We start from the raw sequence: 26,356 nt of genomic DNA on the forward strand, positions 1-26,356 counted from the left end.
CCGAGGACATGCAGGTCCTTGGACTCCTCCACCGGCAGAACACAACAACACGACGGCTGGAGGAGGAGCGCCTCATCTTCCGCCTGGGAACCCTCCAACCACAAGGTATGAATTCAGATTTCTCCAGTTTCCTCATTTCCCCTCCCCCCACCTTGTCTCAGTCGGTTCCCTCAACTCAGCACCGCCCTCCTAACCTGCAATCCTCTTCCTGACCTCTCCGCCCCCACCCCACTCCGGCCTATCACCCTCACCTTGACCTCCTTCCACCTATCCCACCTCCATCGCCCCTCCCCCTAGTCCCTCCTCCCTACCTTTTATCTTAGCCTGCTTGGCTCTCTCTCTTATTCCTGATGAAGGGCTTATGCTCGAAACGTCGAATTCTCTATTCCTGAGATGCTGCCTGACCTGCTGTGCTTTAACCAGCAACACATTTGCAGCCATCAACTCAACTACCCTCTGAGAGAAGAAATTACCCGAATCTCTGTGTTAGGTATGCAGCAACCTTATCCTGATATTATGCCTCTGGTCCAAGACACACTTCATATCAAGTTTCCTCAGAATCCTTTATATTACAATAAAGTAGCCTTTCAATCTACTATATTCAATATGTGGAGCCCCAATCTACTTGACTACTCCTCATAAGACAATCCACACCTGGTATCAGCATTGTGAACCTTATCTGAACTACCTCTAATCACAATACATCTTGCATTAAATTAGTGAGCAAAACTAATTTAATTTAGTCAAACCACAACTATTCTAGTTGTGGTTTGACTGTTGCAGCAAAACCTTCTTGCTTCGATACTCCATTCCTTCTGAAATATAGGCCAACATTCCATTTTCCTTCCTTATTACCTGCCAAACTTGGGTGCTAATATTTTGTGATTCATTGGCAAGGTGTCTCAAGAATCCCTCTATTCTGTGGTTTTGTTCTGCAATCTTTCTCCATTTACTTGCAAGTTGACTGTCAAAATTTATTTTTTCCTTTTTTTGGTTGTCTTCTGTGGGTTTCTAAAACTTGCAAAATTCTCTGGTTTACCACTAATCTTTACCACATTGTATGTTTTTATTTTAATAAAATCCTATCCTTTACTTACCTGATAAATTCTGGTTAGTTTCTCCCTTTGCTAAAATTCTCTTTCCTCGCTGCAGTGTATCTTTGCTGTGAGCCGTGAACTATTTTGTTAAACATCTATCATTGTTCCTCAACTGTCTTTATTCCTGCCCCAGTTCACACCTGCTTGTTCTGTCCTAATTTCTTTGTAATTGCCTTTCTTTAAGCTGAGCACAGTTATTCCCAACCCAAATTTCTCTTAGTCACACTGACTGCTAAATCACTATTTCTTAGGGGCTCTTTTTCTGGTATCATTTAATAAACCTGTTGTTACGTATTGGTTGTTCTGTCTTGACCTTCTATTAATTGTTCTGTGTATCTCGCTTTTTCTTTCTCTACTCAACAAAATACGTAACATATGTTGTTGCATCCTTATTGAGAAACAAGCAGGAAAGTAGAGTGGAAATCGAAAGTCAGCCATATTTATGATGGAACAGGCTCAACAGGTCCTATCGTCTACTCCTACTTATGTTCTTAAATCTATCCCCATCTTTTCCCGAACACCATATCTGAATTCTTCACATCAGATTTCAGCATACCTCCCCTACAGTACCAGAACAGTTCCAAAGCTGTTACGATCCCATGTGGCTTTGACATGGGTAAACCTTTCTTCTCCTCTTTGACCTGTCTGTACCCTTTGACACAATTGGATACACCATCTTGCTTCGGTGCCTCTTGGCTGTCATTACTGGGTGGCACAGCTGTCACCCAGTTTCATTCCTACCTCTCTAATTACCAAAGATCATCATTTGCAATGGCTTCTCTTCTTGATCCAGCACTGTTACATCTAGTACACATAAAGGACCAATCCTCAACCCCCTACTATTTCTCATCTGCTCGCTGTCCCTTAGCAAGACAGTGGACAATAGATGCAGGAGTAGGCCATTCTGCCCGTCGAGCCTGCACCACCATTCAATATGATCATGGCTGATCATCCTTAATCAGTAAAGATTACTTTCCAAGATTACTTGGAAAGCTTAATGGTAATTTTCATAGGCACATAGATGGCATTGAGATTTAATTCTCTGTCTCATCTCTTGCTTTCTATGCTGTTACTAGACTTCTTATCCAACATGCAGTATGGGATGAGCAAAAGTTTCCCTTTAAACATTGGTAAAACTGAAACTATTTCCTTTGATCCCTGCTCCATACTCTGTTCCATATCTGTGGACTCCATGACTCTGTGTTTAAACCAATCTGTTAATAATTTTGCATCATAGTTGATGTTTTATAATCAACCTGTTCAGAGATGTTATTGCACATTTCTGGAGCAGTTGTGATTTGAACCCAGGCTTTCTGGTTCAAAAGAAAGGATATTGCCATTGAACCAAAAGAGCCCCTTGTGTTATATTTAATCCTGATATGTCTCCTGACCTCATCATTTCTGCCAAGGTCAAGGCACCCAATTTCCACCTGACATAGCATTACCCAACTTCATCCCTGTTTCAGCTCATCTTGTTATCCATGTCTTTGCCTTTTGACTTGGCAATTCCAACATACCCTGATCTGATAATTCAATTTACCCTCCACTAATGTGAGAGCATCCAAACTCGTCTGCCTGTGTTTCACACTTAAATGTTCACCATTCACCTATGATTCCTGTGCTTATTGACTGACTTTGGATCCCAGTCAAATGCAATCTTAATTATAATACTTGGTCTTGTTTTCAAATCATTCATAGCCTCATCTCTCTGTATTTCTATAAAGACCCTAAGTCCCACATTGTTCCAAACCGTTTATGCTCATCTAATTCTGGCCTGTTGTGTGTTGTTGTTTACTTCTTCCTCTCTTGATGGCTGCTACTTCAATTGCAGCAGTCCTGAGCTCTGAAATTCTTCCCTGTACCTTCCTGTCTCTCTAGCTTGATTTACGTGCTTTAAATTTTTATTAAGATCTGTCTTTTAAACCAAGATTTTAGTGATGTGACCTAACAACAGCTAATATGTCTCCCACACCTGAAATAGGCTTGTGCCAAGCGGTGAGCAGGGGGACGTTTGCTTTTGTTGGTATTTTAGCCATGATGTGAAAAGTACCAGGCAGCCTGTCTGCTCTTCGGCCACTTGGCGCTCATAAGTGAGATTCTGCCTTGTGAAAACTGGCCTGGAGACACAGGTTGATGTTCGGATCCTGTTGGTTGAGAACCATCTGGCCCAAGTTTGTCTGCCCCCACTGAAAGACTGTTCCCACCATGCTGAAAACTCCCACTTGTTTTCAGTACAGATCTGATTCATTGTCACTGCTGTCCCTTCAGTTGATTGACAACTCATGGAGGTGGAGTATTCACTGTTAAAGGGATTGAAGCCTTGAATGCAAGCAGTTGAATGCATGAACAACACAAAATTGAGCTATGGTTTTGAGGACTCAAGGAGACAGGCTTGCATCTGACTTTCTGTCTGGTGGACTTTCCACTACCACCTCGTAAAATCCCAATTAAAACCTCCTTATGTCGTTTGGTGTCTTTTGTTTTCCTTCACAATACTTCTGTGAAGTTCAAAGAGCCATAGAGTTACACAGCATGGAAACAGATCCTTCACTCCATCTGATGTATGCTAACCAAGTTTCCCAAACTATACTAGCCCTATTTGCCTGCATTTGGTCCATATCCTAAACATTCCCTATTCACATACCTGTCCGTGTGTCTTTTAAATGGTTGTAACTGTACTTGCATTTGCCACTTCCTCTGGCAGTTCATTCCACATATGAACTATCCTTTATGAAAATGTTGCCGCTCAGGTCCCTTTTAAATCTTTATCCTCTCACCTTAAACATATGCCCCCGAGTTTTGAACTCCTGCATCACAGGAAAAAGATCTTTACTCTTCACTGTATCTGACCCCCTCGTGATTTTATAAACTTATATCAGGTTGCACCTCAACCTCCTTCATTCCAGTGGAAATATGTCCCAATCTTATCCTGGTAAATATTTTCTAAGCCGCCTTCAATTTAATAACATCCTTCCTCTGTACAGAACTGTACATAGTACTCCAAGGTCCGTCAGATGCTTTATTATGTTTAAGGTTCAAGCGTGAGGTGGCTGTTGTAAAACTTAAACTACCACTGCTGATTTGTCTCAGATTTTGTTCTTTAATCCTCAGAATTACAGTGACTTTCCCATTTCAAAAACCTGACCCAGGCGCCAAGATCTCCTCCTAGTCTGTATAATTCTGAATTAATTTTTAGTTCTTAATAAACAACATACTTTTTGTCAAAATATCCAGCAAAACACATTCTTTATGTGCAGATAGTGATGTGTTGCTATCCAAAATTGTTATCAGAAGGCAAATGTTCCCAATCAAGAATGTGTCAAATGCCTTTTTGGAAAGTTTCTATCACATCTGCTTCTAGATCCTTTCAGGACATAACACAATGTTTATATTTTTAAACATTTCCTCAACCTTTTCATTGCTTGGCCAGTCACCTTAACTCGGACAAAATGAGGACAGCAGCTGCCGGTCATCAGAGTCGAGAGTGTTGTGCTGGAAAAGCACAGCATCCAAGGAGCAAGAGATTCGACATTGGATTCCTGATGAAGGGCTTATGCTCAAAACATTGATTCTCCTGCTCATTGGATGCTGCCTGACCTGCTATGCTTTTCCAGCCCTAGACTACAGACCACAATCGCCTTAACTGTGTTCTCTTTTACAAGAGGGATGATTGGGAACCAAAAGCAGCTTCCTTATTTATTCTTTCAACACACTTAGTAATTTTAAATACTTCATTTAAATGTCCCCTCACCTTCTCTGTCCTAAGAATAATACCAACTTCTGCCATTTCTCCACCTAATAATTAAATTGAATAATTGAGAATTGGATTAAAAATAATAATTTGTTGAAAAATAAAACAGTTCCACATTCTTATCTTTCTTTAATAATAAAAGATTTGTCCTTCAGTGATTCCTCATCATTAAAAGTTACAGTGCCATCTAAGGTTGTTTGAGGAAGGAATTACAGTGGTCCAGTCAAATAGATTTTCGAGCACGTTTGACATTATTCAGTAGAAAGATACTGCCAATAGTCTTGGCTGTTGCAATTACCCATATAAGAACTGTCGCACGTAATCTGTTGTGAAGAAGAAACTTGTTTGAGACCAATGAGACGTTTGGTGCAATAGATGTTATTGAATATTCACACTTTTTAAAAAAGTTAGATAAAAGGAAAAAAGAACAGTCAGGGAATCTTGGGATGGTTTAAAAATTCCCAAATTGTTTGTGTCATTTGTTGCATGATTAGAATTGTGGCTGAATAATCAATCAGTGTGAATCCACTGTGATTGAGGGTTTGAATTTTGCTTTTCAACATTCTTTTTAGAATACTTCTTAAAATGATACAGTTTTAGTGTTCTGAAATCCATACAATCGTAAAATGGTTATAGCTTGGTAGGAGGCCAGTTGACCAGTTGTGTTCATGCCCGTCCTTTCTCCCTTAATCTTAATTCTCTGGCTTTTCTTTGTAGACCTGCAAATTTGCTTTTCTCTTCAGATAATTAATCCATTTCCCTTCTGGATGTCACAATTGAATATAGCACCATTGCAATCTCAACCAATGCATTCCAAATTCTGAACTCTCAGTGCATTAAAGGAAGAGTTGTGGTCATATCACCTGTCGATCTTTGCTGATCACATTATCCAGTGTGGAAAGAAAAGAAAATAAACAGATTTATTGTTATCAGCCTTTCCAGCAACAGGAACAGTGGCTGCCCATCTGTCGTTTCCCTCATTATTTTGAACAGTTTTATCAAATTTTCTGTCAGTTTTCCCTTCTTAAAGGAGAGTAACCCCAGTGTCACCAATTCATGCATGTAGTTAAGTCCCATCATTCCTAGAATCATTCTTAAAACATTTTTTGTGTTCTTTCCAGTGCCTTCACGTCCTCCTTAAAGTGTGATGTCCAGAATTTGTTATAAGCGTTGAACTGAGGCTGAACTGATGTTTTGTCAAAGTTTATTTACAATATTTAGTGGATTTAATTTTCAACTTTGTTGCTTTTATACACTATGCCTCGACTTGTAAAAACCAGGTCCCTTATGTCTCCCTAACTACTTTGTTAGCCTTGTTATTAATATTTATATAATACTCTTTAGAAACCTCTTCAGAATTGTCTTTGTCATTCTTTTTAACAGCATCTATCATTTTACACAATTTTTGCATTAAATTTCATCTCCATGTGTTTCCCCATTCTATCAGCCTCTCTGTTCTCGATTGAAATCTATGTGATCCTCCACACTGGTCACAATACTTTCAAAATTTGTCATCTACAAACTTTGATGATCTTAAAGTTCTGTTTGGTTACATTTTAAATACTAACATCTTTTGAGTTGGTTGAAGTTGTGCTATTTGTCTGATAGAGGGTGCTATACTCATGCTACCTTTATAATACAGTTTGAAAAATACATGAGTGTCTCCAATTAAATTGTTCCTTATCATTCAAGTCCTTCAGTTTTGTTTTCTGCCAAGAGAGCATTTTTTTCCAAATTTCATTCCTGTGTTTATAATAATCTTATGGTACTAGAAAGAATCTGGGTTTATTGACAGATTACAGATTAACTTTGCAAGTGACTTGCATTGCAATTGTGTGGTAACCGCATTGCAACCTGGAAATTATTATTACTGATATCAGTGGATGAACACCTGATATGTTTAAATCATGTGTTAAAGAAAAATGCTTAATGAATGAATTTAGTGTCTGTCATTAGCAGCAATAGTCATTTCCAAATTTTATTGTTTTCTATAATATGTAATACAAGGTTTGTTAAAATAGTCCTTGTGTACAGGGCATAGTCCTGAGAGAGTAGACTGAGGAAATTGCGTCTGTATACTTGGAGCTTAGAAGGATGAGAGTAATCTAGTTGAAACTGACATAATTCTGAAAGGGCTTGATGGGGTAAATGCTGAGAGCTTGTTTCTGCTGCTTGAGAAATCTAAAACATGGGAGCAGTGTCTAGATCAGGAGAATTGTGAACTGGGATGAGAAATGTCTTCACTCAAAGGGTTTGGTTGTCAGTAATTTTCTACTCCATAATGATGTGGATATACCATCATGGAGTGCTTTGAAAGATGAGATTGATGCATTTTTCAGTCTTAAAGAATTGAAGGATATGAAGAACAGCTCAGCAAGTGGAATTGAAGCCTGAAATCTGTTCTGATGAACTTAAGTGGCAGAACAGGCTTGGCACCATATCATCTATCCCTCCTATTTCTTGTGTTCTTAGTTCTTGAATCCTTCTTTGATCTTAAATTATCTTCTGTCAGGGAAGGAGGAGACTGTTTGATATAGCAATTTGAAGTTCTTATATCAAGTGTTATGTTGCATAAGTTTGCCTCCAAGTGTAAGTAATATTTTTGCTGGTTGTGTGTAATATCTGTTTATTTTATTTTCTTTCCACACTGGATTTTTAGGAACAACACCTGAGATACTTGAAACAGCAGGACCATCGGGAGCAACAGGCAGCAGAGCAAGAGAAGCTACAAAAGCTTCGTGAGATTGCTGAGTGCCAGGAAGCCAAATTAAAGAACGTAAGGTCTCTTAAAGGGCAAGTGGAACAAAACCGGCTTAGCAATGGAAAGCTGGGTAAGTCATAATTATGAAGACTTCCCACTTGTCAAATTTTTTAAAACTTGTATCATTGCAGCCTTCAATTTCCTTGTGACCTGCATTTGAAAACACGGAATAAAAATGAGCATATTTTAGTGGGTTTAGTTTCACATCAGGAATGGTATCTTTTTCCCATATTTCTTAAACTTAATAAAAATTGCTCTAACTTTGTTTTTCATTTACGAGCCTTAGAATCTTTCTCAGAATCCTTGGCCTTGACTTAAGAATTAATCTAAAACAATATTTTGAAATAGATGTCTAGTTGAACCACTGTTAATGGACTTGAGAGTTCTTGTAAGCAGTGTTCTTTTTATTTAATTCTTAATTCATTTTATTTGTGCTCTGCTAAGTGTTAGTTTGGGAGATCAGTGAGTTTATTTCTGGGATTTTGCTGTGTTGAAATATACAAGTCCCAGGAGGATCAATTCCAATATCGAACAACCCAGATGGCCTCCTTCTGCAAAGACCGCAATTTCCCCTCAAACGTAGTTGACGATGCTCTCCACCGCATCTCCTCCACTTCCCGCTCCTCTGCCCTTGATCCCCGCCCCTCTAATCGCCAACAGGACAGAACCCCATTGGTTCTCACCTACCACCCCACCAACCTCCAGATAGTTCATATCATCCTTCGTCATTTTCGCCACCTCCAAACAGACCCCACCACCAAGGATATACTTCCCTTCCCTCCCCTATCAGCGTTCTGGAAAGACCACTCCCTCTGCAACTCCCTCGTCAGGTCCACACCCCCCACCAACCAACCTCCACTCCCGGCACCTTCCCCTGCAACTGCAAGAAATGCAAAACTTGCGCCCACACCTCCCCCCTCACTTCCCTCCAAGGCCCCAAGGGATCCTTCCATATCTGTCACAAATTCACCTGCACCTCCACACACATCATTTACTGCATCCACTGCACCCGATGTGGCCTCCTCTACATTGGGGAGACAGGCTGCCTACCTGCGGAACGTTTCAGAGAACACCTCTGGGACACCTGCACCAACCCAACCGCCCTGTGGCTGAACACTTTAACTCCCCCTCCCACTCCACCAAGGACATGCAGGCCCTTGGCCGCCTCCTTCGCCAGACCATGGCAACACGACGCCTGGAGGAAGAACGCCTCATCTTCTACCTAGGAACCCTCCAACCACAAGGGATGAATGCAGATTTCTCCAGCTTTCTCATTTCCCCTCCCCCCACCTTATCTCAGTCCCAACCCTTGGACTCAGCACCGCCTTCTTGACTTGCAATCTTCTTCCTGACCTCTCCGCCCCCACCCCCTCTCTGGCCTATCACCCTCACCTTAACCTTCTTCCACCTGTTGCATTCCCAACACCCCTCCTCCCTACCTTTTATCTTAACCTGCTTGGCACACCCTCCTCATTCCTGAAGAAGGGTTTATGCCTGAAACTTCGATTCTCCTGCTCCTTGCATACTGCCTGACCTGCTGCGCTTTTCCAGCAACACATTTTTCAGCTATACAAGTCATCTGTCTAGATAGGGGAGCTACACTTAGTTTTGAGACCACCCAAAAGTCAATTCACGCTAAAATGAGGGCTGTAAAAGCTGTAAAAGTTTTATAGATTTTTAAAACAAAAATTGAAAATACTGTCAGCAAACTGCTGATCAGTCAACATTCAAAGCAATCAGTTTTATGTGATATGCAGTTCTTTTGTGTTGTCTTCAAAGTTTTTGCCTGTTCTTTGTGTTTAATACATTATATTCTGTTTTGCTTGATATCTGGTAGCTGTAAGTATTTTAAAAGTATTATTTCTTGGTCACTAATTCCACAATGAAGCCTTTATCTTTCACCCTTGAGGTAATACAGTTTGCATTTAAGTAGGTTCTTGGAAACTAATCTGGAGCATGGGTGCCTTTTTGTAATGTTACTTTTGATTCGTTTGAAATGAGTGATTTGATTATTTGCAATCCATAATTCGAAACAAGCCCAGTGGTCTTTAAATAAAAAATTTAAGAACAAGCTTGCTAAATGAGTGTTCTCATCATGTTCCAGTAAAAATTTACAAGGCCTCAAGATTGCTTATACATAATCTCCATTGCTGTCGTATCTGTTTTTCCAATTTGCTGTGAATGAATTAATTCTTGCAGCTAATTGTTGCAGTGACATTTGGACCTTCCCCTAACCTAAAGGCAGTGCTCCCTCCAATTTTGATTTTTCACTGCGCAGACCTCAGAGGTCCACACGTGGTATTGACTTGTAAAACCAGAGGTTAATGCTCTGGCATGCCAGTTAGCATGCACAGAACCTTGGAGCAGCTGCGCAACTCAGAGAGTGTTATGCACAGACCGTTCTGGAGATCAAGGACAATAACAGACTGCTTCACATAACACAACCACTTTGCTAAACTTTCTTCACTTCTGATACAAATGTGTGAAACTCATTGGCTTCTCAACCACCAAGGCAAATTGAGTTGATCACGTGATAACATCCTTTCATTCATGCATCTAATGTCACAATATTTTCACCATCTATTTGAACCCCATCTTCACTTTGAAGGCCACTCTTTGAACTTTCACAATTCCCCTTCAACTTAGCTTATGATGTCTAACTGCTCTTCTTGTCAGTTGACAGCCTACACATATTGCCGAGAATGGATTTGGTCCACTTCAATACGTGCATCAACTGTTCGTTCATATATTAAAAATTGTCACTTTGCCTTTCTGTTATCATTTTAACTGACTTTATTTTCATCTTCTCTTTAATGTCCTTTAATACATTGTTGCTTCACAACTACATGTACTGTACACCTTCTTTGACCAGTACTTCCTGATGTCCAATTCACATCACACTAACAATAGCACTAGGACGTACTGGTGCAGTTAGTCCATTCCCACATGTCCTATTGCAATTACTGAAAGTCCCCAGTTGGATTTTTCCTTACACACTTGTGCATTTCAGCACCAATTTCTGCAACCATCCTTGTTCAACCTTTTACTCAAATCTGTTAAATCCTTGGTGATATATACCTAGGATAAGGAATCGGATGTGCTGATGGCAGCTGATAACTGAATTTTCATAACTAAATCCAATACTCTTTCTCATTGCCCACATGATGTCAAATCCTGAATGGCTTAATATTTTCTTCCACTTCAAATTGGCCAAACGTTTTAAGCCCTGCATGCAGCAGGTTCTATTCCATCAATTGTATGTTCTCTTCCTTCTTGGGCTAAATCCATTAATTCCCAATGTGGTCATTCTCTTTTCAGCCCAATTTTTCTGTCTGCATCTTTCCCAGCACTGCTTTATTTTTATTCTGAAGTATTGTCCTGTTATGCACCATTGTGAAATCCTAATCAAGTATTTCATCACTTTATCATTAAACTTCATTTAATCCAAGACATCACAGTTCATATCTTCTCCTGCAATGTTCCATGTAATAATACTTGGATAAGACGAGGGCAGAAGAGATACCCTGCTACTTGCATCAGCATACTACTTTGTGTATGTTGGAGGATTTGATTGTCTTCACATTAGTTGGTCAGAATTAGCTTAATTCTTATTGTCACTGACAGCTGGAACTTGTAGGTTGCTCGGGAAACATGATTCTGAGTAACAGTTGAAATATTTAGGTTAAAAGTGACGTCAGACCTCTTGGCACCTTTGAGTAAATGCCAGTCTATAGGTAAAGTACAGGAAAGTTGATTATCGGGTGCACTTATTTTCATTATTGCAGCAGTCTTGGAAGTAGATCTCCAAGCTGTCCTTTCATTTGAGATGAATAAAGAATTTTCAATTAAATTTGAAATGGTATTTCCATGTCAGTAGTATCTTGTTTATTTCCAGAATTGTGCTGCTGCATTTTTAAGTCAGCAAGGCTTTATTCAAATATTACTTGTCTTGCAACTTCATTTTTTTTCATTCTTCAGTCATTTCTTTCATGTTTCATTAATGAATAAATAATAATTAATAAATAATCTCCATTTATACCATATTCTCTTGTATGTTCGTTCAGAATAGTTCAGCTTCAAAAATCATACAAGGCGGATACTTCTCGTTATGTTGTGCCCCCAGTTTACAAGAATTATCTCATGTGTCCCTTAACCTCCTCTCTCTTCAGTTTGGTAATATTTATCCACATTGTTTTTAAAGTCAATATTGCATTTGTTTCAGCTACTTAAAGTGCAAGATTACAAATTTGTATGAGGACTGCATAGCTTATAATTGGCTTATTCTGTATTTAAACCTCTCTTTAAATCCCCTTGACCTCCCTCCAAATGCATTGTGTTGGCTAAATTGCCCTCCCTTCAATCTGATTCTTGCTGTTCCTCTATCCTAAATGACTCTGGTTGAAATCAGTTGAACATCATATTTCATTATGACCTCATCAACATGGCCTCAGTTATCTTTATGTTGACTGTGAAGCTCATGGGGAGCCATTTGGTTTCCAGGATTCAAATACGATATGTGGAAGCATTATTAGCATTGCTTAATATAGGTTTGAAGAGGGATGCCTGGTACAATCTTTAATTTTATTGAGAAAATGGTAACTAATTCTGGCGTTAAATACTTGAAACTTTGTTCTTGCAGTTGAGGAGATTGAACAGATGAATAGTCTCTTCCAACAGAAGCAGAGAGAGTTAGTTGTTGCTGTTGCGAAGGTGGAGGAGCTCACCAGGCAACTGGACATGTTGAAAAATGGAAAGATTGATGGTTATCATGACAACCAATCTGTTGTTGCTGAGCTTGATAGACTCTACAAAGAGTTGCAGGTAATTAGTACATGATAAACTTAAAATTCCACATCTGTGTAAAACCTTTACATGATGATGTTAACAATTTGGATTTGAATTTTGAATGCATTATTGTATCACCAAGTTGTAGGCCACAGCTCTACAACACTTGATTCTCCCTATCTCTGAGCCAGAGGATCATTTTCAGATCCTGCCAGCTCCAGAGGTCTGTCATAACATGTCTGAAAAGATTGATTTAATATGTCTTCAATACTGACTCTGAATTCCACCTTTGCTGAAATGAGTGACATTAAAGTTTTTGAAGCTATTTGTTGGCTGCAGGGCTTTCTGTTTAATTACTTTCACAGTCACTCTTCGTTTCTCATATCAAGTTGATCTTTTCTCCCAATACCTTCTGTTTCTGGAAAGTCAGTTTCTGCTTCATGTGACCTTGCTGTCACCCTTCCTTTCTGATAATAATTGTATGAATTCTTTGAAAAGCTCAATTTGATAATTCATTAATTTTTTTTGCCTCAATGAGTAGCAATTCATTCAGAATATTCCTTCTCCTACAGAATTGAATTTGATGGGTCATGGGTGAAAAATCTCCCCAGTTCTAGGTTGACTCACGGTGATGAAAAGTCTTCTTTTGTTGCTGGGTTAAAGTTTGAAGCAGATGTATTGTCTCCTTCCCTTTTCGCCTCCTCTGCTTGCTGGCCAATTACTTCTTGAAACCCATCCCTTCATGATCTGCAGATTGGCCTTGGTTTTGTCATCCTATGTACAGTGCCACAGGAAATCAACTAATTTATTGCTGTGCTTCAGTGTTCAAGGTTTAAAGTGTTTCAATGGAGAGCAGTAATTTTAAAACTCAGACTTCTTGTTGAATACAGCAACAGCAAAAGTATTCTTATTTGCTTTTTTAGACAGTTGAAAATTAACTAGAATTCATAATAGTTGGATTTATTTTTAAGTACAAGAGCAAAATTTGATTATTTCTGTGTTACAATCAGGCAAGAAATAAACTAAATCAAGAGCAGAATGCAAAGCTTCAGCATCAAAGAGAGTCCTTAAACAAGCGTAATTCTGAAGTTGCATCAATGGACAGACGTATTGGGGATCTGCGTGAGCGCTTGTGGAAAAAGAAGGCAGCATTACAACACAAAGAGAATGTGCCAGTAAGTTTCATGTCTGCATTAAGCTGGCAACTTATTATCAACATGCAATGTTATATTGCAAAAGATTTTTAATGTTAGTACAGAATTTTTCAGATGGCAGGGGCACATGAAGGTCATCCTGCAGCCATTTAATTCTCTTGCAATCAGTCTGATTGGCCAGCAGCTCTATATTTCCAACAGTACCAGTGTTAACCATGACCAGGATTGGGGTGACTACAGGCAGTCACCAGACTCTGAGTCCTGGAGTCTCTCCATTTTCCACTTTTATTCCTGGTCAACATACACTATTTTTCATCATTCATTAAAGTGTCCTTGTAAGTGCTGGCTTCAAATTGCTTTCGTCATTTTGGATTTTTTAAATTACTTGCAAAATGCTAATCTTGATAGTGAAAAAAAGAACAGGCTCAAGAAGACCATTTTTGGCCATTGGCAGACTCAGAATTTGAAAACACAGTTCGCTAATTAACCTTGATTATTGTCTTCATCTCTGCAATACTATTTCAAAACCTCTGACGAACAGGCAGCAGCTCGAAAACTAGTGCTTTCAAATAAACCTTTTGGACTATAACCTGGTGTTGTGTGTTTTTTAACTTGGTACATCCCAGTCCAACACCAGCACCTCCAAATCGTGACTTAAAGTTATCAGCCTTGATTGATCTACATTCTAAACATTAAACTTTTACCGTATGAAATCTGGTCTGCTTATTCATCTTCATTTTTCTGAACGCTAACATCTCTTGCATTGCCTTTGGGAACTTGATAGAAATTTTCTCGGCTTCACATGGTCAGTACTAGCAAAGGTCACTAATATCGCAGAAAGATCCACATTTGCACTGTATTAACTTAGTCAAAAGATAGTGCCTTCTAATTGTTGTGTATCTTGTAGGCTAAAATTATTCATTTTTCGATGCTATGCTTTGTTTTTCGTCTACATTTTGTCTGATGTCTTCAGAGTATTCATCCTGAATTTTATTTTACTATTTCTCAAACCAACTTTCCAAAGTATCCAGATTTTTGTGTACCAAAGTCATCTGCAATTATTTGTCTCCAAACCCTACTTTTCTTGATGTCATCAGCAAGCACTAGTAGTCCTAATTCTATTCCTGTTCAATGATGCAGAACATGAATATCAGCTTCCAGCGTTGCCCCTTGGAGTGCCTAACCACTGCCATCTGAAAAGCAATTAGGGGTGGGCAGTTGATGTTGTTTTTGCTATCGATATTCCATGAATGAATAAATGAAAAAAATTTTAGTTGTTTGGATGCAGCTTCATTTGCAATCTACTCCTGTTTTCTTTTCATCTAGCTAGTCACTCCCTGTCACCCACCTTCCTGCAAAAATGCTATCCCACACTTGCAATTCCTCCGCCACATCTGTTCCTAGAATAAGGCATTCCACTCCAGGATATTCCAGACATCCTCCTCCTTCAGGGACTATAGTTTCCTCTTCTCAGTAATTAAGGCTGCCCTCAACCGCATCTCCTCCATCTCCCACACCTCTGCTCCCCTACCCCCCAAAACAACATGCCATCCCACAAATCTCTGAATCCAATGCATCTTGCTCCAACATTTCTGCCACCAATAATCAGACCCCAGCACCAAAAAGATATTTCCCTTCCCATCTCTATCTACTTTCTGCAGGGACAGATCACTGTGACTCCCTTGTCAACTCTACTTGCCATCAACTTCTCCACCAGACCCAGGACCTTTCCCTGCAACTGAAGAGGCACAACACCTGCACCCCACACCTCCCCTCTTGCCTCCATCCAAGCCCCAAAACAATCCTTCCATATCTGACAGATGTTCACCTGCACGTCATCTAACCTCATATATTGCATGTGTTGCTCCTCATGTGGTCTCCATATCGGGGAGACCAAAAGCAGACTTAGGGGACCAGTTCGTGGAGCATCTCCTCTCTACATGCACTTAACAACCCAACCTTCCAGCTGCCATCAGCTTTCACCCCTCCCCCCCACTCCCCCTCCCCACTCCCCCTGCGACATGTCCATCTTCGGCATCCTCCAAGAGTGAGACCAAACAGAAACTGGAGGAACGACGCCTGGGAAGCTTACAGCCCAATGGCCTCAACACCGACATCACCAGCTTCAAAGTCTCTCCTCCCCCAGCCTTATCGCATGTCTTACTCTTCCCTTCCTCTCTGGCCTAACTTTTCCATTTGCCTACTCACCTATCCGCTGCACCCTTCCCACTGACCAATTACAATAACCCCCTACCTGCATTCCATGTATCACTATCCTGCTATCCTTCCCTTTCCCCAGCACCACCCCCTCCCTCTCCTTTCTTCTGGGCTCCCTCCCTCTTGCCCAGTTCTGATAAAGAGTTTCGGCCCGCTCCTCAGATGCTGTCTGACCTGCTGTCCTTTTCCAGCTTCACATATATTGACTCTGACTTCCAGTATCTACAGTCCTTAGTGCTTTCTAGTTGCTGGTCACATTCAATAATTGCTCCCTATTGTTTTCCTAAAACTTTTTTCAATGTGGATATGGTTTTGTAACTAGATTAATTGTGATCATGGAGTTTTTAGTACCCACAAGCTCTGGCAATTCTATAAACAGTGCTAACATTTGTGTTCCAAGACTCCTTTCTCTCACTCCATGACTGCAATTTTGTTCAAATGAGCTTTCATTTTATATCAGAGTATTGATGAGTGAGGTAGGTCAAAAAATTGCGAAGTAAAACAGCAGATGCACTCAATTATTTCTGCACAAGCATGTATTACTTGGAAATATGCAAATTCTCCAAATGGTGCATAAGGGACAGTTTAAAGTGTGCATCAGATAATTGTTAGGAAATAACTTGCATTCTTTGAGTAAACAACAAAATCAACAGTTAAGTCACTTTTTTTGTGTACAAATAATGAAAAATTTTCAAATGACTATTGTTAGCAGACAGACCATATTTATATGTCGGTGTGCTTTCGCCTTGTACGACTTGAACAAAATAAACAATACCATTTTTTTCTCTTAATATTTCTCCTTTTATCCCCAATTGATTATTTTCCTGAACAATGTTTTATGATAAATTCTAACCAAATTCTCACTATCTTGGTATATTCATCATGCATTCCCTGCTATCATTCTGACAGTTGGAGTATTCCGTTGACCAGCCTCAAATGCTGTTTCTGAGCTAATTTTTGACTCTTTCCCTCCCTCTTTCTCACTCACCTGCTGTCATTGATAGCAACGTATAAGACTAAGCAGATGAAAGACAAGTAAACTTGCATGTGAATAAACAGAAATGTTAGAAAGACTGGCAGCATCTTCGGGTATACAAAAATCTAAAACTTGTTTCATTATTTATTGTTGAAGGATTGTCAGTTTTGCGTAGAGAACCACGAAAATAGCTGACATGAGAGATTTTGGTACAATGAAAAATTCATCTTGGATGTTGAGACATATATGGAGCTATTATTCTGCTATTTCTGGCCTTAAAGTGGTCGGTTCTGAGCCGTGACCCCAATGCTGACGAATAGATAATTTGCTAATTCTAACATTGAAATGTGCAAAATGACAAGTTTAGGCCATTTAGCCCAGCCAGCTTTCACCAGCATTCAAAATGATCGGAATTATCCCCTCTATCGCTCGCTCTCAGTGCCATACTTCTGTTTTCTCCCCATACCACTTGATGTTTTAGCCTCTAAATCCATTTTTTTTAAGCATATTTAATGATATCAGCTCCACAGTAGTCTGTGGTAGAAAGTACCACAGATTCACCATCCTCTTCGTGGAGAAATTTCTCTTCATCTCAGTCTGAAATTACCTGTTGTGTATCATGAGACCGTGACTACTTGGCGTGGATTCCCGAAGCCAGGAGAAGCATTATTCTTATGTGCAGTGAGTCTAGCCCTGTCAACATATAAAATTGTTAGAAGTGATTCTCTCTCATTCTTTTTAATTCTAGACAAACCTATCATCCTATGAGTGTCTGGTGAGCCTATCTATGGCAGATTTATTTTTTCTTGGATTGAAGACCCAAAACTGCACGTAGCACTCGAGGATTGCTCTCACCAAGACCCTATACAGCTGCAGTGAAATTTCCTTGCTTCTGCCTCAAACCCTCTTGCAATGAAGGGCAGTATGCTAGTTGCCTTCCAGAGGGCTTGCATGCTTGTTTATCAGTGACCAGTACACAAAGAATTCCAGGCCTCTTTCGACATCAACATTTTCTTATTTGTCACCATTTAAATAATACTCTGCCATTCTGCTTTTGCTAGTAGTGAACATTTGCACTTATCCAATACAATTGAATGAGTCTGGTATTTTACTACTCAATGTATGTAAGTTGCCTTTCAGTTCCAACAAGTTATGTATCATCAGCAAACTTGGAAACAATACATTTGATTCCCTCCATAGAGGATGGCAAATACAGCTTAATAAAAACACGGAATTGCTGATGACTTCAAGGTATAATACTGTCATTTTAAATTAATTGGCATAAGGTTAGCCAGCTTTGTACATAACCTTAAAATTTGATTGAGAGAAAGTGTGTTAAGTGTAAACAGGTTTACAAAGAACTCTTGGATAAGTGCATTCATGCATGATGAAATTTGTGTTTTTGAGTCTCCTAATTGTCACTATGAAACAAGTTTCAGTTCTTTCAAAAGGAATCTGATTTGGCTTCCTGGTAAAAGAACTGTTTTAACCGTCATGTTGTATTTGTCCAGAGTGCATTATATCTTTGACATGTAATAGGTAAACAGCTTCATTTTGTACAGTTAATTAATTTCAAGCTGAAACAAGAATTTTAAGTTTGGTGAATTATGATGTGTTTTGCCTGATAGAAAGGAAATGACACTTTATATTACAAGTCAAGTAAACTCAAGTTTGTTGATTGACAGAAACCTGATTGCAAGGGGCCCTTATGAGGTCACATATGGTGGGTAATGGCCTAAGATAACTGCTAAATAAAACTAGAACAAAAAAGTGTTGATGAACTGAACTTTATACCTAGGTTTCATCCGATAAGAATGTCCCTCAACAAGCAGTATCTTCTGCACCCAGCCGAGTTGCTGCAGTTGGACCCTACATCCAGTCGTCCACCTTGCCTCGTGCCCCACAGAAACTTGAACTTCTGGTAAAGCCAGCCTTTCCCAATGGATCATCTACTCTACCGAATGTGCAAGTACATGCAGTGAATGCTCAGACTCCTGTGACCAAATCTGGAGTTTCTCCAGTTAAAACACCTGGTGGTAAGCACTTGCATCATCTCTCTTTATTTTAGTGCCACTTTGGGGTGGGGAAAGAAAGGAAGTTTTAGCATTTGTACAGGTGGTTATACAGTGCTGAATTGAGTTAAATATTTGTATTAATTGCCATTGATCTTTGCACTCAGGATGGCTGGGCTATCAATATACAATCAGAATGTTTCTTACTTGCAGGTAAATATGACACATTTCAAATTGGGGGTTCTCTTAAAAACACACATTTTGTTTGAAACTTTATAGGACATCCTGAACTGCATCAATGTGCCCTTATTGTTTGTGTTAACCCTCTTTATAATTCTTTACAATTTTGGATTTCCTTTTGACAAAGCAATCTCATTGTTTCTGTGAAGAATTTAAAATATTTTTTCTGTTTGTATATTCTTTCAAGTAATCTGAAATATTGCAAACAAGACCTCGCGAAGAAAGATTGAGAGATAAATGTCGGCTTATAAAGCAAGAGGAGAAGGTCGAGTTACAGAGCACCTATTTGGATAATGATGCCAATAGTGGGATAAGCAGGGACAGACTGTACAGATATAGAAGAGGAGGGAATAATGCTAAGAAGGCAAAATTAATGGTGCTTGTGTAATGTAGTATTTCAAACAAAATAGATAATTAACTACAACAATACAGGTTAATGGGGATGACCTTACAGCCAATATAGCAAGCAACAAGGTTGCAAGGAGATCAAAAGCTGGAACTAAGTACTCAGGGATGTGTGACTTTCTGAAAAAACAGGCAGAAAGAAAAGTGTGGTAGGATAGCATGTTGGTATGGGACAAAATAAGTACAATATAAAGAAATAATCCTGACTCTGAAGATGTAGAGTCCATGAGTTGAACGAAGAAATGAAGACACTGATCAAGCAGAGTTAGCATGGCTTTGTGAAAAGGAAATTGTGCCTGACAATTTAATAGAATTCTTTGAAGAGATAACAGGCTGGATAATCGAAGTGGAAGCAGTGAATGTAATATTTTTTGATTTTTATGAAGGCTTTTGATAAAACGCCACACGTTAGGTTACTTCATAAGAAAAGATGCTTTCATGATGTTGCAGGTCATATATTGCATGGATAGCGTGTTGATTAACAAATAGGAGAGAAAGAGCATTTTCAGGCTGGCAGCTTCTAACTAGCAGAGTCCCACAGGAATCGGTGTTGGGGCCACAACTATTTATAATTATATTAATGACTTCATTGAAGGAAATGAAGGTACTATTTTCAAGTGAGACAAAAGTAGGTGAGAAGGAAATTGGTGAAGATGAGAGATATGGGTAGGTTAAGTGAGTGGCCAAAAACTTGGCAGATGGAATGTCATGTTTGTGGTGATTATAATGAAGTCAGCCAGCTATATCTCTCAGAATTAGTTCTATGGGGCTAGTAATCTGGTTCAATGAAGGAGCCTTGGCTAATCTACAAAAAGGGAAGTGTCAGACACTCTGGTGGCTGAATTCATGAGACAGTCAAGGACTGTTCATGTATAAATAAAGGGAGACTTGGTGATGGATACTGGTCTCTGGAGTTATTTCAGTGGTAACAGAAATAAACCATGCTTCTGAAGAAACTCTCTCACAGTAGTCATCTTTGAGTTGGAGTAAGCCTTGGAATCGGCTGCATATCAACTATGCAGGTCATAGAGTCATAGAGATGTACTGCATGGAAACAGACCCTTCAGTCCAACTTGTCCATACCGTCAGATATCTCAACCCAATCTAGTCCCCTGCTAGCCCTTGACCCATATCTCTCCAAACCCTTACTATTCATATACCCATCCAGATGCCTTTTAAATGTTGCAATTGTACCAGGGATAGTATCGACAGAGTTGAAAATGGGTAAGAGACTCCTCTCCAGGTTAAGTCTGATCTTCTTGGACCTAGGGATGCCAATGCTGGACACAAGACTTTGCCAAGCAAGTGAGACAGTTTGATACAGGGGATGATTAGTTTAAGAATCTCAGCAATGGCCCTCCCTGGGTAAGAGGCATGGACAACACAAGGTCAGGATCAGTGATGTATAAAGCTCAGGTAGGTGCGATCCTGAACAAGCACAACAATCATATCATGGCCACAAATTTGCAAACGGTACAGGAGCAAAACATGCCCAACCCCTTGAAAGAGTCAGAAAGGCTCCCGGAACCCATGAGTTCATCTTTTCCATCAGGCATCGACTAGTCCTCAGAATAAGATGGACGTGACAGATGTAGCTCCTTCAACGTCATAGCTGCCATAAGAAATCGTGAAATTTTACTGGGTCACTCCAAATCAAGAGGTCAGCTCCCATGTGTTAAACACAGCTTGTATTGGACACTGAATTGGAGGAGCCTAGCCCAGTGCTTAAGATGCACTCCATGGGAAAGGATCAGTCTATTTCTTCATACTAAAAGGTGTGGGGTATAGGGATTGCAATGAGTTCCTTGACTGGGGCTGTTAATCTGGTCCAATCAAAAAGCCCTGACTGACACACAAACCGGTAATTGTCAGAGATGCTGACCCTCTGGATGACTGAATGAAGCAGTACTAAAGTCATGGACTGTTCATGTGTAAATAAAGGATGATCCTGTGCAATTATTTCAATGTGGGGACATGTAAGGTTATGCACTTTAACAGGAACAGTGGAGGAACAAGACTGCAGAAAACTAAAGAACATCCAAATTAGATTGGTAAAAGGGAAGACAAATGAACTGTTGATCTTTGTTTCATAAATGTGGAGAACTTTGCTAAAATTATGCAGGTTGTTCTGCTATAACATGACAGTTGTGTTCTTATGGAACCTTGCGCTATAGAAAATTTAACGATGGGGAACCGCTGTAGAAATAGCACTGTCGAAGATTGCACTTTGGAAAACCCGATACACCTGTTCGGCAGAAAGTTAGTGTTTTGTACACAACGTCCACAATTCGTTAATTGCGTTATAGCCAATTCACATTAACTCAACGCATATTATAGAAGAACTACCTGGACAATGTACTAGTCAGACCAGAGCCTGCAATTTTGGGCCACTTCCCCAAGGAAAAATACATTGGCATTGGAGGCTGATACCAGTTATGGAGGGACTGCATTATAAAGAGTGGTTCAGTAGCCTGTGCCTGTGTTCATTAGAATATAGAATGAGGTGCGACGTTATTGAAACATAAAAGATTCTTCGAGAACTTGAAAGGGTGGACATAGAAAAATTTTTTCTTCTCTTGTGGGAGAGTCTAAGATCAGAGTGCATAATCTCAGAATAAGGGGTCACACATTTAAGGAAGAGTTGAAGAGGAATATCTTCTCTGAGGGTTGAGAATCTGTGGAATTCTTTTCCTCAGAGGGCTGTTGAGGCTGAGTAATTATGTATATCCAAAACTGAGAGATTTTTAATCAGCAAAAAAATCAAGTTACAGGGATAAAGTAGGAAAGTGGATTTGAGGATTATCAAATCAGCTGCAATCTCATTGAATAGCAGAGGAGATTCAATAGGCTGCATGGTTTACCTCTGCTCTTGTGTCTTAACTGCTTTCCATTTTAGCAAGTTGGTAGTTGTAACTATTTCCTATCCAGCACATTACTCTATATTATCTCCAGTTCCCTTTCTGTTTTAAAAATGCTCCATTTATAATATTAGAACATCTAATTTGGCTAACTTTGTAGGAAACAGAAATATGTTCCTTCACACAATTTCCAATAGGTTTGTAATGGAAAGGCTCCCAAAATGGTTCTGTGTGTCTATCAAATGATTGACAGAATTGTTCAATTCAAGTTTTCTCATTTCTCCCTGAAAAAATTAACCGATTTCATTTTACTGAACCTATATTTTAATTTTTTTCATTGAACAAAGGTCAGGGCCAAATAAATGTGTAAACTTCGCTGCCCCTTAGTGTGAACAATATGATCTGCTTGAAGCATGTAGACGTGTCTTTGTTGAGAAAAGTTTTCTGTCTTTATCAGTGCTTGTAAAAATAATGGCTACTTGAACAAGATACCAAGGAGTAACTTGTATCATTGGAAAGAACTCAGGAAGGAACTAATCTTCCATAGAAGGCAAGAAAAGAGAGAGGTTTTGTTTATGTTATGGACCAGGCCAGATCTCCTCAAAGTATTTCAAGATTTTTTTCTGGAATCTTTTCTTATTTTAAAAGCAGATGTCATAGAATCATAGAGATGTACAGCATGGAAACAGACCCTCGGTCCAACTCATCCATGCTAACCAGATATCCCAACCCAATCTGGTCCCACCTGCCAGCACCTGGTCCATATCTCTTCAAACGCTTCCTATTTGTATACCCATCCAAATGTCTCTTAAATGTTGTAATTGTACCAGCCTCCACCACTCCCTCTGGCAGCTCATTCCATACCCGTACCACCCTCTGTGTGAAAATGTTGCCCCTTAGGTCTCTTTTATATCTTTCCCCTCTCACCCTAAATCTATGCTCTCTAGTTTTGGACTCCCCAACTCCAAGAAAAAGACTTCGCCTATTTACGCTATCCATGCCCCTCATAATTTTGTAAACCTCTATAAGTCAACCTTCACCCTCCGACGCTCCAGGGAAAACAGCCCCAGCCTGTTCAGCCTCTCCCTATAGCTCAAATCCTCCAACCCTGGCAACATCCTTGTAAATCTTTTCTGAACCCTTTCAAGTTCCACAACATCTTTCCAATAGGGAGAAGACCAGAATTGCAAGCAGTATTCCAACAGTGGCCGAACCAATGTCCTGTACATCCACAACATGACCTCCCAACTCCTGTACTCAATACTCTGACCAATAAAGAAAAGCGTACCATAAGTTGACTTCACTATCCTATCTACCTGTGACTCCACTTTCAAGGAGCTATGAACCTGCATTCCAAGGTCTCTTTGTTCAGCACCACTCCCTAGGACCTTACCATGAAGTGTCTAAGTCCTGCTAAGATTTGCTTTCCCAAAATGCAGCACCTCGCATTTATCTGAATTAAACTCCATCTGCCACTTCTCAGCCCATTGGCCCATCTGGTCAAGATCCTGGTGAAATCTGAAGTAACCCTCTTCGCTCTCCGCTCAACCTCCAATTTTGGTATCTTCTGCAAACTTACTAACTCTATCTCTTGTGCTCACATCCAAATCATTTATATAAATGACAACAAGTAGAGGACCCAGCACTAGTCACAGGCCTCCAGTCTGAAAAACAACCCTCCACCACCACCCTCTGTCTTCTACCTTTGAGCCAGTTTTGTACCCAAATGGCTAGTTCTCCCTGTATTCCATGAGATGTAACCTTGCTGATCAGTCTCCCATGGGGAACTTTGTCAAACACTTTACTGAAGTCTATATAGACCACATCTACCACTCTGCTTTCATCAATCCTCTCTGTTACTTCCTCAAAAAACTCAATCAAGTTTTTGAGACATGATTTGCAACTTTGAGGGATCTGTGGAGTGCACTGCCAGCAGTGGCCGTAGAGTCAGAAATATTTGGGACATTTAAGTGATTCTTGGATAGGCACATGGATTATAGTAAAATCGGGGTATGAGGGTTAAGTTGATCTTAAAATAGGATAATAGGTCACCACAACATTGAGGGCCGAACGGCCTGTATTATGCTGTACTGTTCTTTATTCTGTGTTCTCAAGTGATAGCATCATCGCACATACAGCAGAAAGTATTAAATCTTCAGATAATTTACCCTTTTTACCCTTCAACCATGCTCTTTTTTGGACACTTCAATGTTGTCCAGGTCTTTCTGCATTTAGACATGAGTTGCTTCAGTTCCTGGATAGCTGTGAATCATGTCAAACATTATGCACCATTCGTGAACATTCCCATCCCGACCTTATGGAGGGAAGATCATCTCAGAGGCAAGTTGGGGCAAGAGCGCTATCCAAGGGCCACCCTCAGAGCCAGGCGACCCAGTTTCGAGTCCCACAAGTTATCAAGTTGTGTAGTAACATCTCTGGATAGGTCAATCAGAAAATGTTCACCGTAGGACCTCCTGCAGTGTTGTTGTGGTGTTGAAATGATTAGCAGCAGGTTTCTTATTTGTCTGACTTCCTCGTTCATTTGAATTTTATTTGATGCTGTGAAGCATGTAAACTATTATTGACAAACTCGTGCATTTGCATATCCAATAAAGCACCATTACCATAAATATGAGCAGTTAGTTACCTACAAGTGTGCATTTAACTTCGCACAAAAAAGGCAGTAGAAAATATTGAAAATGTAAATCTGTCGTATTTAAATCAGTATTTTCATTTTTCATAAACTAAATCCGAAATTAGTATGTTACTACATCTGTTTTCAACCTGTAGTTCGTCATAATTAGCCTCTTAGAGTACACTGGTTTCACTTTTATGAGTTGGAAATATTTAAAATCGCTGTCATCTCTGCCCTTCCCAGTTATTGCTTTCTCTTGATGAGAAAATGGTAAATTTTTCAATCTGATGACAGTAAGGTTGTGAGAATATTTCAGGCTAAATTTCATGGAGGCCTGGGAATTTGCAAAGTATTACTAGAATTGTACCAATGCAATAAATATGAATGTGTACAGACTTGGCCAGCAAATCTTGCAAGTGGTGTTACTAATAGCAAGTGTTCCTGGGTGCAAGTGACATGCAACTTTAAAAGGGAGGTGTAACATTTCATGTCATTGGACAGTTAGCATTTCCTTATATAGGTCTTGTTAATGTCTATTTGTACAGAATGCTAAAATCCTCCAATACCCATTAATCTCCAGTCACAATTGTTCAGAATGCATGGAGGAGGGGTGGTTCAAGTATGAGTATAAAAAGATTATTGTGTGCTTGCATGTACTAAAGGTCAGTCATCGCATTTGTTCCTTTCTGATTTAACAACAAAGTGATGGAAGAAAAAGTAAGATTTGTTTTAATTTGAAATGTAAACTTCATAATGTTTAATATGCTCATTTTCTGGACTTTAGATTAGATTAGTTTTAGATTACTTGACTTGAAGGCAATTTTTATGATACTTGGTTTTGGTTAAGTAGCTAAAACAATGCTGAATCAAGATAACTGTATTTTTTTCCTATGAATTGAATGTATATGATTTTTCTTTTGTTCATAAGATAATCATCCAATAATTCTACTCCTTTTGCTATTCACATATTGGGCACCAACTTGAAACTGAGAAGGTGGATGAAATACTCCTAAATTGTGAAAACTCATACATATATGTAAAAAGTTAGCAATGACTGTCTACTTAGCTATAGGGGATATTTGCTTAATAGGGAGTTTCCATGAAGTCTTCAAGTGTATGATTACGAGTTATGTTGAGTGGTTGTGAATTGCAAATTACGTAGGCTTGGGTCAGCGAACAGAAGGTGTTATTGTCCATTTAAAGGTTACAGCCACCCAAAATTCCAGTGAAGCAAGTTTTCAGCAACAGTGACAATCTCTGTTCTCAAAACATTAATAGCAGTTACATTTTTTTTGTTCTCAGCTTGCATTGGGTCTCAGACGCCTTTGCAGACACCACCTCAGGCTCTTCCCGAACGGAATGAATTGATTGTTGGGGTCCCTGTTCGTCAACCTGCAGCTTCCTTGAGTACCGGTACCTCAAACTTAGCTAGAGGAGCATCAATATCCAACACATGTCAAGGTAA

At 39.5% G+C, this 26,356-nt stretch overlaps 1 protein-coding gene across 5 annotated transcripts in view; it reads left to right on the forward strand.

The window, feature by feature from the left end:
* Positions 1-26,356, forward strand: part of LOC132819698 (apoptosis-stimulating of p53 protein 2-like) — a 115,524-nt gene that overhangs the window by 52,456 nt on the left and 36,712 nt on the right. For all 5 annotated transcript variants that reach the window (XM_060831359.1, XM_060831360.1, XM_060831363.1 and 2 more), the window contains 5 exons: positions 7,508-7,679; positions 12,249-12,430; positions 13,405-13,569; positions 18,540-18,777; positions 26,194-26,352. In XM_060831359.1, the coding sequence (XP_060687342.1) occupies positions 7,508-7,679; positions 12,249-12,430; positions 13,405-13,569; positions 18,540-18,777; positions 26,194-26,352 (916 nt within the window). The remainder of the gene's footprint in view (positions 1-7,507; positions 7,680-12,248; positions 12,431-13,404; positions 13,570-18,539; positions 18,778-26,193; positions 26,353-26,356) is intronic.

The sequence above is a fragment of the Hemiscyllium ocellatum genome, chromosome 10 (genome assembly GCF_020745735.1).
Source record: "Hemiscyllium ocellatum isolate sHemOce1 chromosome 10, sHemOce1.pat.X.cur, whole genome shotgun sequence".
In the NCBI taxonomy this organism is placed as follows: Eukaryota; Metazoa; Chordata; class Chondrichthyes; order Orectolobiformes; family Hemiscylliidae; genus Hemiscyllium; species Hemiscyllium ocellatum.